Genomic DNA, 15,949 nt, shown 5'->3' with positions numbered 1-15,949 from the left:
GCATGTGGTGGTGGGCCCCCTGTTTGGTAGTTCGGGCCTACATGTGGCATCCGAACCACTAGGATTGATCATCACAGCGCTTGCCTTAAATAAATCAAGGGTGAATTTCATGCTGTTCGTAGTGTAGATCCAAAGCTGAATTCAAGTTGTGAACCCTGCTGTCCGCACTGTTGATCAAAGGCAGTGGTCAGGACAGACATCAAGAAATTATTTTTGTTGTATCCCTTTACATAATCTGAGGACATAGAGTACACTTATCTCTGCCTTAAATAAATTAAGGCTGAATTTGATGCTGTCCTTAGTGCACATCCAAAGCTAAATTCAAGTTGTGAACCCTGCTGTCCGCACTGTAGATCGAAAGCAGTAGTCAGCACAGATATTGACAAATGATTTTTGTCACTTATTTTAACAAAATCTGAACACATACAGTACATTTGTCTCTGCATTAAATAAATCAAGGCTGAATTTCCTACTGTCCATAGTGTAGATGCAAAGCTGAATTCAAGTTGTGAACCGTGCTGTCCGCAGTGTAGATCGAAGGCAGTAGTCGACACAAACATTGAGGAATGCTTTTTGTCACATACTTTAACAAAATCTGAGGACACAGTACAATTGTCTCTGCCTTAAATAAATCGAGACTGAATTCAATGTTGTCTGTAGTGCTGATGCGAAACTGGTATCAAGTAGTGAACTCTGTTGATCGCAGTGTAGATCAAAGGCAGTACTCAGTACAGACATTGAGGAATGTTTTTTGTCGCATCCTTTAACAAAATCTGAGGACTTCGAGTACAATTGTCTCTGTCCTAAATAAGTCAAGGCTGAATTTCATCCTGTCTGTAGTGTAGATCCAAAGCTGATTTCAAGTTGTGAACCCTGCTCTCCGCACTGTAGATCGAAGGCAGTAGTCTGCACAGATATCGACGAAGAGTTTTTGTCACTTATTTTAACAAAGTCTGACAACTTAGAGTACAATTGTCTCTGCCTTACATAAATCAAGGCTAACCTTAATGCTCTCCATAGTGTAGATCCAAAGGTGAATTCAAGTTGTGAACACTGTTGTCCGCAGTGTAGATTGAAGGCAGTAGTCGACACAGACATCAAGGAATGCCTTTTTGTCACATACTTTAACAAAATCTGAGGACACAGTACAATTGTCTCTGCCTTAAATAAATCAAGACTGAATTCAATGTTGTCTGTAGTGCTGAAGCAAAACTGGTATCAAGTAGTAAGCTCTGTTGATCGCAGTGTAGATTTGAAGGCAGTAGTCAGTACAGACATTGAGGAATGTTTTTTGTTGCATCCTTTAACAAAATTGTCTCTGCCTTACATAAATCAAGGCTAACTTCAATGCTGTCCGTAGTGTAGATCCAAAGCTGAATTCAAGTTGTGAACCCTGTTGTCCGCAGTGTAGATCGAAGGCAGTAGTCGATACAGACATAAGTCTGCGGTGCTGTGGCGCTGAGTTCACAATCAGCCTGTATCGAGGAGGCACTTGGTCATGACGGCAGTCACGTGGCAGGGTGAGGACCTTCGCTGTGGCAGAGTCTTTTCTCTTTGCAGAAGTGAACCATGCCCAAGGCATAGGCAAATTATTTATACTCTTACTCTGGAGTTGCGTACGTTGGACCAGCCCACTCCGTTTCTGCTTCAAAGGGGGGGAGACAACACAGCTACATGACTGAGATATTCCCCAGAGTCTGAGATAAAATGGTTGCATCCACTGTGCAGTACACTACACGTATCAATAGTATATGTACACATGGAAAAGATTTTGGTTTGTGTAGTGAGTTGTGTATAGCATATCACTGGTAGTGTAAGAAGTGTGTACATTATTGTTGATGTGTGAGTTCCTTCCATTATACATAGGTGATTGCCACATCTCTGAACATTGAGCTAGTGTGCTATTGAGGGGACATATTATTTTGGGAAGGTTCGGTATCCTGTTTTGCGCTGCCTCTGAGGTAGTCGAGGGGGAGGGGTCAGGAGGGGTGGTTGTAGTGGTGGTGGCGCTATGTGTTGTGATTTTGTTAGGTGTTGGAATTGCATAATTAGTACCTCTATTACATATTTGTCTTTAGATATGGGTGTGAGTTGGATGTAATTCACACAGTACATAGTCGACGTCCTTACACTAGTTAAATGTTGATATTAATTTTTTAGGTAGCATTGTAGATTTGGTTTGTTATTGAAAGTATGGAAAGTGGTGTTTTTTTTGGTTTTTTTCTACGGGAACGCCTACTTTTTATATTATTAACGTTAGTTGTAGTTCTGGTTTGTAACGATTTTCTTGGAGGAAGGAATACATTGAGCAGTAGAAATATTTGCAGTTTTTACTACGTTGAGAACGGGTTGAGAATTAAAAAAGATAGAAAAAAACAGATATGCTTAATGAACATTATAATTAGGAATTATCATTTAGAAAACCTTTGAAATTCACTGGAAAAACCATAGGTTTCAGGCAGGTTATAGTTAGGAATTATCATTTAAAAAACCTTAGAAATTCACTGAAAAACCATAGGTTTCAGGGGTGTTATAGTTAGCTGGACATTTCACTGATACAAAACCGCTGAAATTCCTCTGTTATAGTTAGTTGTACTAACTGTAACTCTCGTGCCCGCAATCCACTGGTGATGATGTCACATATTATATCATTCATGACATGGTCAGTGACATAACTGATGACATCACTGATGACATCTCAAATGATATCACTGATGACATCACTGATGACATCATCCATGTGACAATCAGATACACCTCACCATACACTAGTTTAACCTTTCATCACTCACTGTAAAATACAGAGTACCATATTTGAATCCATTGACACAACAATACAAGTGTATAAAAAACCACTCAGTGATTCCTAGATCTAAACACACATCTAATCAATTAGATTTACTCATACATGTTGTCAATGGTCAATAGAACACTATCAAATATACTTATACACCTATATTGACATTACACGCCAACATACATCCTATTCAGTTATGCAGTCATTCTACTCACTTTTCCAAACAATGTATCATATTTGCATTTACTCAGGTACACACCTATACAAATAGCACTTCATTTAGTCATATAGATAGTAACTCATATTTAGTGTGTTATGAAATCACTATTACAAGTACAAGTATACAGATATCTATACAGGACCCTTGATTCTAGTCAGGGTAAGGGGGATACACTCCTAAAATAACCCCTGCTCAACCCCTTGCTAGCTTGGCGCGATCAGAGAGGCTTATCTCAGTGTGTAAAGCACTTGTGAACACATACAGTAATACAGTGAAAACACTACAAATGGGCACCACACCAGTTTAGAAAAGTAAGTACTCTTGATCTAACTTGTACCAAGAAAAAATGATAAAAATGCACAATACAATATTAACAATATCTTTAAACATAGGTTATTCACTTAAATGCAGTCTCTAGCAACAAATAACTCCACTCTGAGTTATTATGATGTTGAGACAGAAGAAATCCCAAAGTACGGCGCCGACCGCGAGGTGCCGTCAAATAGACCCACAAAGAACAGTACCTTGGAAAAGTGAAAGAAAACGAAGAGGGCTCACGGCGTTGGGAAGGTGCTACTTCGTTGGTGCTGCATCGGTTCCTCACGACCCCAGGGTAGGTGTAGACTCTGTTGTCTACTGCAGAGCAGGTGAGGTGAGACAATGGTTCCTTACTGCATCAGGGAGGTGACGTCACGATGGCACCGAAACCCCTGTTCCTTACGATGTGTTGATGTCGATGGATTCGGAGTCACCCATATCAAAGATCAGCTCTGCGATGACGAAGTCGGCTACGCTACTGGTGGCCAGGTCTCACTAAACAGGAGTCGTCCGAAATGCAATATGATTTTCGTGATCACACTACGATTAAGAGTCCGGACAGGTTTCAGTTACCTGATACCCGTTCTCCTCGTTCCTTTCAGGAATCGTCAGACCAGAAGTACAAAAGAAGAGGGCATTCTGAATGCAGACAAGAATAGCAAGTTTGTAGCAGCTGAAACAGAAGTTCTCGATGCAGGCAGCCAGAAACACTGAATGTAAAAGTCACCCTCACTAAAAGATGCATCTTAACATTCTGAGTTCAGGCATGCTAAACTCTATTTTCTTATCTTATTTCTAGGGTCTATTAGATTTGTAAGATTTTAGAAACTAACTTCCTATTCTGGCCTGTGGGAACAGATAGCCTTGCAATTGGCAGTATTTCACTATCAGGACATGCCACACACATCAGGGCATGTTTTACCTTTCACATACAATGCACTCTACTTTAAGGGTGACTAATATGTAGAAAAGAGAAGGATTAGCGACTGGCAAGTGTGTGCACTTGCCAAGTCGACATGGCAGTCCCAGACTGCACACAGGCTCTGCAATGGCAGGCCTGAGCCACGTTTTACAAGCTGCTTCTGTGAGTGGCACAGAAAGTGCTGCACACATAGTGCACTGTACTAGGGTCTGACTAGTAAATCAAATAGCCAATCATGGAATCACTAATCCATGACAACATTTTACGAAGGGAGCACTTGCACTTTCGCACTGAACAGCAGTGGCAAATTGCCGAAAGCATCCAGACCAGCAAAAACACAGGAGGTATCAGCAGAAAAAATTAAAGAGAGACCCACACCAATGGTGCCAAGACTAACACATGTCCCCTCCAGCTGAAATGTGGGGAGAACTACCAACTCACTTGGGAGTTCTCTTCACTAAGGTGGAAAAATCTGGACAGACCATCAGCATTGGCGTGTTCTGTACCAGGGCGATGTTCCACTGTAAAGTCCATCCCCTGTAGGAAAATGGACCACCTCAACAGTTTTGGATTCTCACCCCTCATCTGCATCAACCATCTGAGGGGGCTGTGGTCTGTCTGAACCCGGAAGTGAGTCCCGAACATGTATGGTCTCAGCTTCTTCAGTGTCCAGACTACTGCAACTGCCTCACTCTCAATCGCACTCCAACTCTGTTCCTGTGGAAATAACCTCCTACTCTTGAAGGCTACAGGTTGGTCTAGGCCCTCCTCTTTTAGCTGTGAGAACACAACCCCCACACCATGCTCTGAAGCATCTGTCTGCATAATTAATTCGCTTGAGACAGTGGGTGCCTTAAGCACGGGCACTGTGCACTTGGCAGATTTCAGGCCATTAAAAGCCTTCTGGCAGGCATCAGTCCCGTTCACTTTTCTGTCAAGGGAGCAACAATAGTGCTATACCACTTGACAAATATCCTGTAATACCCTGTGAGTCCTAAGAAGGCCCTCAACTCTGTCTGAGTCTTGGGGGTTCTCAAGCCAGAATGGTATCAATCTTTGGCTGTAGGGGTGCCACCTGGCCGCTCCCTACCTGGTATCCCAAGTACACCACAGAACCTTGCCTGATCTGAAACTTACTCGCCTTGATGGTGAGGCCTGCCCTACGCAGTGCCTTCAACACTTCCAAGAGGTGGTGCAGATGTTCCTCTCTAGTGACACCGAGCACTGTAATGTCATCCAGGTAGGCGGCACTGAAATCCTCCTGTCCCGCCAACACCTGGTTCACCAACCTCTGAAAGGTGGCAGGGGCATTTATCATCCCAAAGGGCATCACCCAGAATTGGTAGTGCCCATCAAGTATGGAGAATGCTGACCTATCTCTTACCCCATCAGTCAAGGTGATCTGCCAGTACTCAGACATTAAGTCAAACGTACTGAGGTACCCGTCAGCCCCCAACCGATCAATGAGCTTATCAGCTCTGGAGATGGGATATGTGACAGTCCTGGTGACTGAATTGAGCCCTTGGTAGTCCACACAGAGCCAGAGGTCTGGTGTGGCACCGGGTGCAGCAGCCTTCGGGACCAAGACCACTGGGTTGGCCCTAGGGCTGTCTGAGGGTGCAAGGACCCCTAGCACCAACATCTTGGAGACTTCTTCCTTGATGCAAGCTCTGCCCCTGTCAGTCACTCTGTACGTTTTATGTTTTACTGGAGAACTTTCCCCAGTATCCACATCATGGACGGTCCACTGAGTGACACCGGGGGTCAGGGAGTACAGGTCAGGGAACTGTCCCAACAGTTGGCCGCGATCACTTTGCTGCTCAGGGGTCAGGGAATTAGAGTGGTTAACACCATCCACTTACCCATCTTTCTCTTTTGATGACAGGAGTTCATGAAGTGGCTCAGTCTCCTTTTCCATCCCAGCATCTGTTGCTAGGAGCATGCCCACTTCGGACCTCTCCAAGTGAGGCTTCAGGCGGTTCACATTCAATTCAATAAAACTTTATTTCGGTTTTTGTTCAAAACCATAAAAGTACATATACAGTAATACTCACAATTCATAATACATTTGTTAAAAAACACATCTAATAAAGTGCAGAAGGTGCAGGATATAGTTTCTTCATTACATAAATACAGGAGAATGGAAGAATTCCTTACATAAGGGCCACTACAAATCCATACATTTTCTATATTTAACAGTTAATTTTAGAAATTCAATAACTTGTAGAATACTATCATTGTGCAAAAGTTGTAAATACATCAAGGCCGGTCTGATCTGGGTAAAATTAAGCTTTCTTAAAAGAGTCACCAGATAGCGCTTGCGGGGTATTCATAAAACCTACATAAAAATATAAAATGCAGCATATCCTGCCGAGACTTTCCGTCGCAGCCGCAGGGAGCTGCAGTCTTATTAAAAAAAACATTTTTTGCAGTTTTTGGCCTGACAAGCAGATGAGGAAAAAGATTCAACCTGAACCTGGTTAATAAAAAATTTTCGTGAGAGGTCAGGGAGCCTAATAAATACGGCTCGGTAGTTACACACGTTCTCAGCATAACATATTTTCTGACACTCGGCTTCTGGAGCTCCACTCCTTCCCTCTGGTTCTTCTTATCCATGAGGAAGGCCAGTTTAATTACCTCCAGGTCCCCCTTGACAATCTGACTGGGATTTTCAAACAATTCGGGGCGCCCCAGTCTAGAGAAACTGGATTTCAAATGTTTTTTCCATGGGATAGCCAGTGCCTTATCCTGAGACAAACAGTCCCTCACAATCAGGTGTGTCAGTGGGATGTCAGGATTCAACCACGGTTTTATCCAGCAGGTCAGTGGGCGTAGGGAAAAGATGTCACATATATATTGTGTCCCCAATTCTTCATGGACTGCAACATTGGATGTGCCTGAGGGGACGCACAGAAGTCGCTTCATAAAAAAAATTTCAACAATCTGCAGCTGCTCACCACCGACATACCCCCCTATTTCGCTACCATATGTAGCCTTTGCCACTTATTTAGCATTATAGAGTTTCAGCATGGCGCCAGTAGGTTTTTTTCCCAGCTTCGAGGCAAAATTAAAAGGAGGCATTCACCCTGACCAGTTCTCCTTTCTTTTTGAGAAGATGCGTGCCCCAATTTAATTTAGAATCAAAAAGGACCCCGAGATAAGAGAACGTTTTTGATATTGGGATTACCGCTTCATCTATTTTAAATATAAAGTTTCTTCTGGGTTGTTGACCTACTTGCATGACAAATGGTTTATAATTATTAATCATTAGGTCTCTATCTGTCATGAAGAATTTAAAAGCATTTAAAAGAGCATGAAGGCCCCTTCCAGTCCTCAATATTAAAACTGCATCATCTACATATGAAAGAACTGGAATACCCCGCCGACCGACTCTGGGACAGTCAGCCGGCACCTCCTGTAAAACGCTATCCAGATCATTGATATAAAAGTTAAAAAGGAAGGGTGCCAAAATACATCCTTGGCGGACTCCCTTTCTAATATCAAAATTGTTTGTTACGCTCAGATCTTGTGAGTATCTAACATTAGCTCTGGTATTGCTGTTCACATGCAGGAACCGCAAAAGGTTCCTGGGAAACTGCAAGTCCACCAAGTAGGTGGCATTGATCTTGCGCTCCACCACCTCAAATGGGCCGGTCCACTTATCCTGGAGTGCACAAGGCTCCACTGTGGTCATGACCAAAACATTCTGTCCAGGCTGAAACTCGATCAGAGTGGAAATCTGATCATACCAACGTTTCATCTCCTCCTGGCTGGCTTCCAGATTTACCTGAGCAAGTTGTCTGAAGTGCTTAGTCTGGTTTCTGAAGGTTAGCATTTAGCTATATACATTCCAGGGAGGTTTACTGGGAGCTTTCTCCCAGCTTTATTTTACCAGGGTCAGAGGTCTTCTTACAGGATGGCCATACAGTAGTTCAAAGGGTCTGCACCCTAAGGACTTCTGGGGCACCTCTCTGTAAGGAAACATGAGGCATGGCAAGAGGACATCCCACTTACACCTCATTGATTCACCAAGACCCATAATCATGCCTTTCAGGGTCCAGTTGAATCTCTCAATCAGCCCATTACCTTGGGGGTGGTAAGGAGTGGTGAACTTATAGGTTACACCGCAATCCTGCCACAGGGACTTCATATACTTCGATATGAAAATGGCATCACAGTCGGACACCACCTCTCTGGGGAATCCACATGGGAGAAAATCCCCATCAATGCACAACCCACCATGGGGGCCGTCACAGTCCGGAGAGGGATGGCTTCCGGGTACCGGGTGGCATAGTCCACCAAGAGTAGGATGAACCTGTTGCCCATGGCTGTCTTGGGATCCAGAAGCCCCATAATTTCAATGTGCACCCTCTCAAAGGGGGTGCTGACCACAGGGAAAGGTTGAAAAGGAGCCTTACACTTCCTCCCACTCTTATCGCTTGCCTTGCAAGTCTGGCAAGACCTACAATGAGCATCAGAATGCTTGCCCATTTGGGGCCAGTAAAAGTGGGTGACAAGCCTTTCAAAGGTCTTGTCTTGCCTCAAATGTCCTGCTAAAGGCACATCATGAGCCAGACCCAGTAGGAAGGCTCTGAAGCGCTGGGGTACCAAAAGCACACAGGCTGACCTAGGCTCAGCAACCTTAGGCTCGCTAAACAGGAGACCATTCTCCCAGTATATCCAATGTGATCCGGACTGATCACCTGCTGTCGCAAACCAATGAGAGTAGGGCACGTCTGCCGCTCCTGGCAGAACTCTTCCCTGGTGGACCCTCCTTCTTGCTGCCAATGGGTCAGCTCAGACAGGTTCCACAGTTCAACCACTTGTTCTCCTGTAGGCTCCAGTGCATCCCCCTCAGGGTCTACCTTCTACTGGACCGTGAGAACTTCGGGGGCCGGGTTCCCACACACCCTGCCTCTTCTCTTCCTGGCAGACACCTGGGCCTCTCTTTCAGGCTCCAGGTCCTCTTGAATGCCCTTACCGGCTGCCTTTGACCTAGTGGTCACACATGCCCACTCAGGCAGACCCAACATCTCCAAATGAGACCTCCGCTCCACCTTCTCCCAAGGGGAGCTCTCCAAATCGTTGCCTAGCTCACAGTCAACAGGCATAGCTGGCCTCACAGCTACTCTCAAGGTACCGGAGACCCCCTACTCAAAGAGAACATGTGCCACTTTGCAGATGCACTCTGAATCGTCAGTGACAATTACATGGTAGAATGTGTCAGGACCACCTGCTTTTCAGACACCAGCCGACAAATGACAGCAGTCACACTGGCACCGGTGTCTCACAGAGCCCACTGCCTGTCCATTTTATATTATCACACAGATGAGTCCTTAGGACCATCTCACCATCTCCTAAAGAGACCAGGGACATCTCTGCCAGACCCCACCTACCTTGGGCACCCATCTCCTCCCCCAAGGCTGCACTAGCCATTTCCTGAGGCGGTGCACCAGTGGGTGTAGTGTTCACTGTGTTGGGACACTTGGGATTTCCTTGGAAGTGACCCACCTGTCCACACCTAAAACAGATCTTGGGACCCTTCTGCTCTTGCTTACCTGGCAAGACCCATTGTCTTTTGTCAGCGGGAGGCTGGGAACCCATACCTTGGTTCCCTTGGGGATTACTTTGGGGCCCTTCCTGGAACTCCTTTTGTTTACCCTTGTTCCCCAGCTCTTCTGCTGGGGACCCTGCCCACCTTTGGCTGAGTCTCCCTCAACACCCTTGTGGACCCTGGTACTGACCAAGCGGTCCACCTCCACAGCAAGCTTCCTGGGGTCAGTCATCTTGCTATCAATCAGGTACTGGTGTAGCTCTGGAAAACAACTACTCGACAAGTGCTACCATGCAATCAACTCATAGAGCGCCTGAAAATCATTTACCTTGCGACCCTTCACCCAACCATCCAATGCTCTGCAAAAAAAGACACATTGTCCACCCGGGTGCTTGACTCCAGTTTCTTGCAATATCTACATTTCTGCCTAGAAAGTTCTGGGGTCAACCCATACCTGGCAACTAGAGCTTCCTTCATGGGGGCATAGCATATTTGATCCTCAGTGGACATTTGATCTTCAGTGGGCAATGCAAGTAATGTGTCCCTTCCTTCACCCAGAAAGCGACCCCACAACCCCGCTCCCCAATCTCTCTTAAGGACCCGGTGGGACTTCATCGGTACTTCAAAGGCCTTAAACCATTGCCCAATGTCCTCATGCTTTTTAAAATCCTTAATGACATCCTTGGGAATATACTTTTACTTCAACTGGCACTGATGAGGCGCTGTGAATTAAAGCGGCAAGTGTGTTTCTCAAGTGAAGGAATTCTAAATGTGTTTACATCTAACATTTAGCAATAGTGACCTGAGGTTTTGATGTTATAACATAGCAGTAGCTCACTAATATTGCTGCAAATAATCTCTGTGACATATGGATATGTGAGGTCCTGTTTTGATCTAAAAGAATGAAACTTAAACGCAACATTTTTCTGCAAAATGTCTGTAAAGACTCTCATACTACACCCAGTTTAAAAGTAAATTAAAGGAAAACGTTTTTTAAAATAATCTGTTTAAAAATTATTCAAGGTCATCAAGGCAGCTCTTTTTGCAGAACAGAGCTAGCTCTATCAGGGGCCCAGTGAAAGGATGTGGCCCTGTGCCAGAGCCCTGTTTGCCTATGCCTTAAAACTTCTCTGCTTTCAGTGGATACTGGAGTCCTTTGGATCCTTTTGATAAATCAAATGTCTTCTGCGGCGGCTGCTCAGTCGGAAGATGTTTGCCTTGGTGGACACGGTGACAGCAAATAGACAAAATCTCCAAATACATCTCAAACAATGGGAGTACTCAGGATAAGAAGGTACCATCAGATCATGCAGTAACTGAGAAGTGCTAAATATCTTGCCACATAATTGTAACCATAAAGCCTAAGAGAATGTTGGTAAAGGACCCTCGATTAGAGAGTCACAGGTCAGAAAGCATAAATGGCAAAGAACCCCTGGCGGGAATCAGTACCTGGATTACAAAGTTATTAACGTAGAGAGAGACAGTCCAGTCACCCCAGAGGAATAAACTCATGCACCCATGGAAACTTTCATGGGGGAGAGAACCTTAAAAACCCCCAGGGTGCTTTAAAATGCCCTGAACATTCCTTCTGTCATATTATCTAAAATGCCCTTCAAAACTTTCTTTACATGATATCCAGTCTTATTGAGTATTACTGACCATTGTTTTCTGAAATACCCTGTGTCCCCACAAATGTACTATGGGAGAACCTGAAGTCTAATAGTAAAGTTGCTTGTAAGACTATTCCAGTTAGAGCCCAACTCTCGACTAAACCCTTGAAAAGGGCACATCAAAATGTATTAGTTTCACAGCTATAGGTATGTATGTATGTATATGCTACTTCTACATCTAAAACCCTCTGAAAAGACAAAGGAGTGATGCACATGATCAAAACCAGCATAAAGTGAACAAATAATAGCAGCCGAAGCTGGGTTGTGGACAGCTAATGCATTGTGATGTATTGTTCTTTTAAGACGTTTGTCATCAACTTTCCCTAAACTGGAGATAGGACAGGGTGGTCCTGAAGAATATTAGGATGCTGTTCCAGATCCTGTGTGCAAGCATGTAAAATGCCTCCTTCCTTATTTTGTTTTATACTGCTTAGTCTACAGTATGATTGGCTCCTGGCTGTGGGTGTGCTCAGAACCGCCAAAGATGGCGCGCTTATCTGCAAGAGAAGTAGGATGCTGGTTGTGAAGACTGTAAATGATGCAGCTGGTTTTGAAGATATTGTTGCCTTGCATGCGGATACAAGGAAGTTCCTTCATGATGGGGTAGATGTGATCATACTTCTTCTGGCCCTGGATGAGACGTGCTGACATGTGTAGGATGCCCTAATAGCTTCAACATGTTGCACACTGATGTACACACTTTTTTAACGTTTTTAAAGTTGTGTATTCCTGTGCCTGTAATGTAATTTTTAAAAAAAAGTTAAATAGCGTTAAATTGAGAAGTCAATGCTTCCTTTTGTTTTGCAGGATACAGAATAACTACTGGGACAGAGAATTCTAGAACAGCGACCTCGAAGGGTGAGCTAATAAAACCATAACTTGCATAATGTGTGACTTCTAAGAAAGGAATCACTGCTAGCCTTTCTTATGAGATGGATTTTCCATGTAAAGGTTGATTTCAAGAGGAATTAAATCCAACTTTATTATGAAAGAGAAAACAATTAGATGGACTGAAAACAAATAGTCTAATCTTGAACACGATTAACTAATTTTGTCTTCTTCAAAAAGCTCCTATAAAACCTAGTTTTCATTCCTGATTTGACCCCCAATCATCCGCTGAAATGCTTTAGTTATTTGGCTAGTAGGTGGCACTTCCCCATTTGCAAAAGTGTGACTGCTACAGCGCCATTTTACTTCTTAATACACTGCATTCCCTTCACATTCAACTTGGTTAAGGGCAGCAGCACAAACATACTCTGCTTATTACTCCAAGCTTGTTTATTTTTTATATAGTGTCCTTACTTAAATTTGCCAAAATCTTTCATTAATTCACTGCTTGAATGTTGACAAGGGTGGTTTGATTTCATACAGTCTGCTGTTGCCCTAGTTCATTTTGTATGTTAAAGGCTCATTTTCCAGGGATACCAACAATCGGGAACAGCTGTTCGTTTTTTCTTTCCGCCTAGTGCACATGTTCAGTGTCCTTATTAGAGGTTGAAAGATGCACACCTACGTGATGCCACTACATTGCCTGGAAGAAATTTCTCCATGCTAAAAATAGACCACTCACAACAGAGCTACAGTATGATCCCTAGTGGTTAAGTTCTGCTGTGTTTGCTGGTGCTTGGCAGTAGCACTTATCGCTAAACACCAACACTTATTTAAGCCTACCATATGGTGGTGCTGTATGTTTTAAGCAGTGCTCTTCCCTAATGGTTTGAACAGTCATAAAAAAAAAATAAGCTGGTCCAAGCCATGCTTTCAGCCGGAATAATCCAAAACACCACGCTTGTATTGTGTGATGCATAGTATGTGACTTAAGAAATGCATCAGACCTACCCTGGTGATGCCCATACATGAGAAATGCAGCAGAACTACCAAGGTGACGCCTAAGCATGAGAAATGCAGCAGAGCTACAATGGTGATGCCCATTCTTGAGAATTGCAGCAGTACTACCATGATGATGCCCATGCATGAGAAATGCAGCAGAGCTATCACAAATACGTTTATACTTGAAAAATGCAGCAGAGCTACCATGGTGATGCCCATCCCTGAGAAATGCAGCAATGTTGCCATAGTGATACCCATTACACAGGGAAGAACTCACCGATGCCGTGAGGGGAACGGCTGCCCTAATAGCCATCATTGCTGAAGGTCTGGTTTCCTTCTCTTTGCGTTGAGGATGACGGCTGCAAGCATCCACAAGCCGCTCTGTCTAGAACTACAACCCCCAGCAGGCATTGAGCAGCGCTGACAGAGGGTGTCACCTGAAGGCGCCAGAGGCCTTCAAATTCACTGCCGCCCTCCCGCAGCGCGGGACACAGGGAAGAACTCACCAACGCCATGAGGGGAACGGCTGGCATAATAGCCATCATCGCTGCAGGTCTGGTCTCCTTCTTTTCGCCGTGAGGGGAACGGCTGCAAGCATCCACACGCCGCTCTGCCTAGAACTACAATCCCCAGCAGGCATTGAGCGGCGCTGACAGAGGGCGTCACCTGAAGGCGCCAGAGGCCTTCAAATTCACCACGGCCCTCCCGCAGCACGGGACACACACGGGCGTGCCCGGGCAAAGTCTGGGCCAAGGCCGGGCCCTCCTGCACCCCTCGGAGGACGGAGGAGGCTGGGCTGGGCCTATCCTCTAATGCTTTAGCCCCGGGATCTGCAAACAAGATACTGTGGCCGTGTCCCCCAGATTGTTATGTTATTGGAATTGTTTTCCCTTTACTGGCACACAGTTAACAAAGTGCACACCTCAAATGACTTTATGCTGAGAATCATCGTGGAACATTTCTTCCTCACTCATTTTTTTATGTGTTTGTTTGAGTTCCAAGACCTTCTTCTTTTTATCTTTGATTTTTGGAAAGCAAGTAATATATGTGGTCACCTGCATCAGCTTTGCAATTTTGTGACTGTAGAATATGGTATTCTAACCACGTTGGTCCCAGATAGTGCTCCCCATTAGTGGTCTCTCCAATAGGTATTCTTGTAGTTGTGCATACCTATAGAGCCTTGTAGTGGAGATTTGTAACAGTAAGCTCCTGTGCCCTCTCTAAACTTAAACCCTTTAACCAACGCTAGAGTCTAACTCAGAGATACTGTAGAATGGGAGACGAACCTGCGTTGAAAAGAAACAGGCTTTGGCCATGCCCAAACCAAACACCAAACCAACCTCTATCGATAGGATGTTGGAAAACGCTTTAGGAGCTGTGGCCACCGAAATAGTGTGGACTCAGATACGACAGTCCTTGACCCCAAATTAAGAAATCGCACTGACTGACCCTAGCACCTCACAAATCATAGGGGTTTCGACAACTGATTCTCTAGTGACCAAACATCAATAACTGATGCAGTTAACCCCGAGCAACCTAGGGCTGTCATATATAATGAATCGGGTAGAAAAGGTAAATCCAAACCTAAAGCAAAAGCAACAGTAAGAAGGAAGAAGCCCGCAGGAACGATTCCTGACAACGGGAATTCTGGGATTGGGGACCCAGAAGACAGCACAGAAACCACAAGCGATCCGCCAGTGTGGGTCACAAAGCTAGTGGTGGACTTACAGATCCAAATGAGGGATATAGTTAAGGACAAACTTAGATCTTTTTAAGAGAGGCTTGACAGTACTTTTTAATGACTGTACAAGCTCTACGGGGGCAACTCATTGTAATGCTGGTCATGAAAGCAGAACGCAAGTTCAGACCACTGCAAGCATTACAACGGCCAATTCAGGCCCCAAACCCAGTGAACAAGCTCTGCTACCAACATTAAATGGGTAGATACATACATCGGAGGCTACCAGAGATTGTATTTTAAGGCCCCCATCTGGTTACCTCTAACTCAGTTAATTGTCCACCATTACTCCATAAATCTAGAGGGCAATCACAAACAAAAATTCAGCAGGTTGGGGGAGGCGCTCCCATAAATACAGAAGCTACCAATCACTTCTTCCCCCCTCCAGTCATAAACATGCCCCCTGCTTCAACTCCTGGCGTCCTTATCCTTGCAGGTATCCCTGAACTTAGAAGGGACCAATATGAATTCCACCAAGAATTAAAGAATAAATGTATTCATTGGCTTGCAAACAAACCACAGTCATTTTAGCTATGAGCATGTGGAAGAGATTTTAACCACACGCAGGGTGGGTTGGATAGGCAGGCGACACAAGGATTTACATGGAGATTGTATAGTAATTAATTTTAGAAACCCGTTGATGGCCCAAAATTTTTTAGCTAGAGAGGATGGGAGAAAAACGTGTGGCACCCAAGTGCTCCCATTGGGTTATTTCTACCCCCCAACAGACCTCACCATGACATTAGGCATTTTGAGCGGGGCTGGTGAAATGACCCCAATAATTGCGAATTACCTCCCGCTGACCAGCACTGGCAAAGGCAATTTATTTTTAATATTCCCACAGCAAATAGGTTTAGTAGCTTAGACGGAGTAGGCTGACTAAAGGAGCATCCCCCCAAC

The 15,949-nt window shown here is 44.5% G+C and overlaps 1 protein-coding gene across 1 annotated transcript in view; it reads left to right on the top strand.

The window, feature by feature from the left end:
- The window catches only part of LOC144827859 (IgGFc-binding protein-like), a 196,488-nt gene that overhangs the window by 128,024 nt on the left and 52,515 nt on the right, over nt 1-15,949 (top strand). Inside the window, exon 3 of the mRNA XM_078686024.1 lies at nt 12,289-12,339. Coding sequence (XP_078542150.1) covers nt 12,289-12,339 — 51 coding nt within the window. The remainder of the gene's footprint in view (nt 1-12,288; nt 12,340-15,949) is intronic.

The sequence above is a fragment of the Lissotriton helveticus genome, chromosome 4_1 (genome assembly GCF_964261635.1).
Source record: "Lissotriton helveticus chromosome 4_1, aLisHel1.1, whole genome shotgun sequence".
NCBI lineage: Eukaryota > Metazoa > Chordata > Amphibia > Caudata > Salamandridae > Lissotriton > Lissotriton helveticus.
This window is presented reverse-complemented; position numbering and strand designations above follow the sequence as displayed.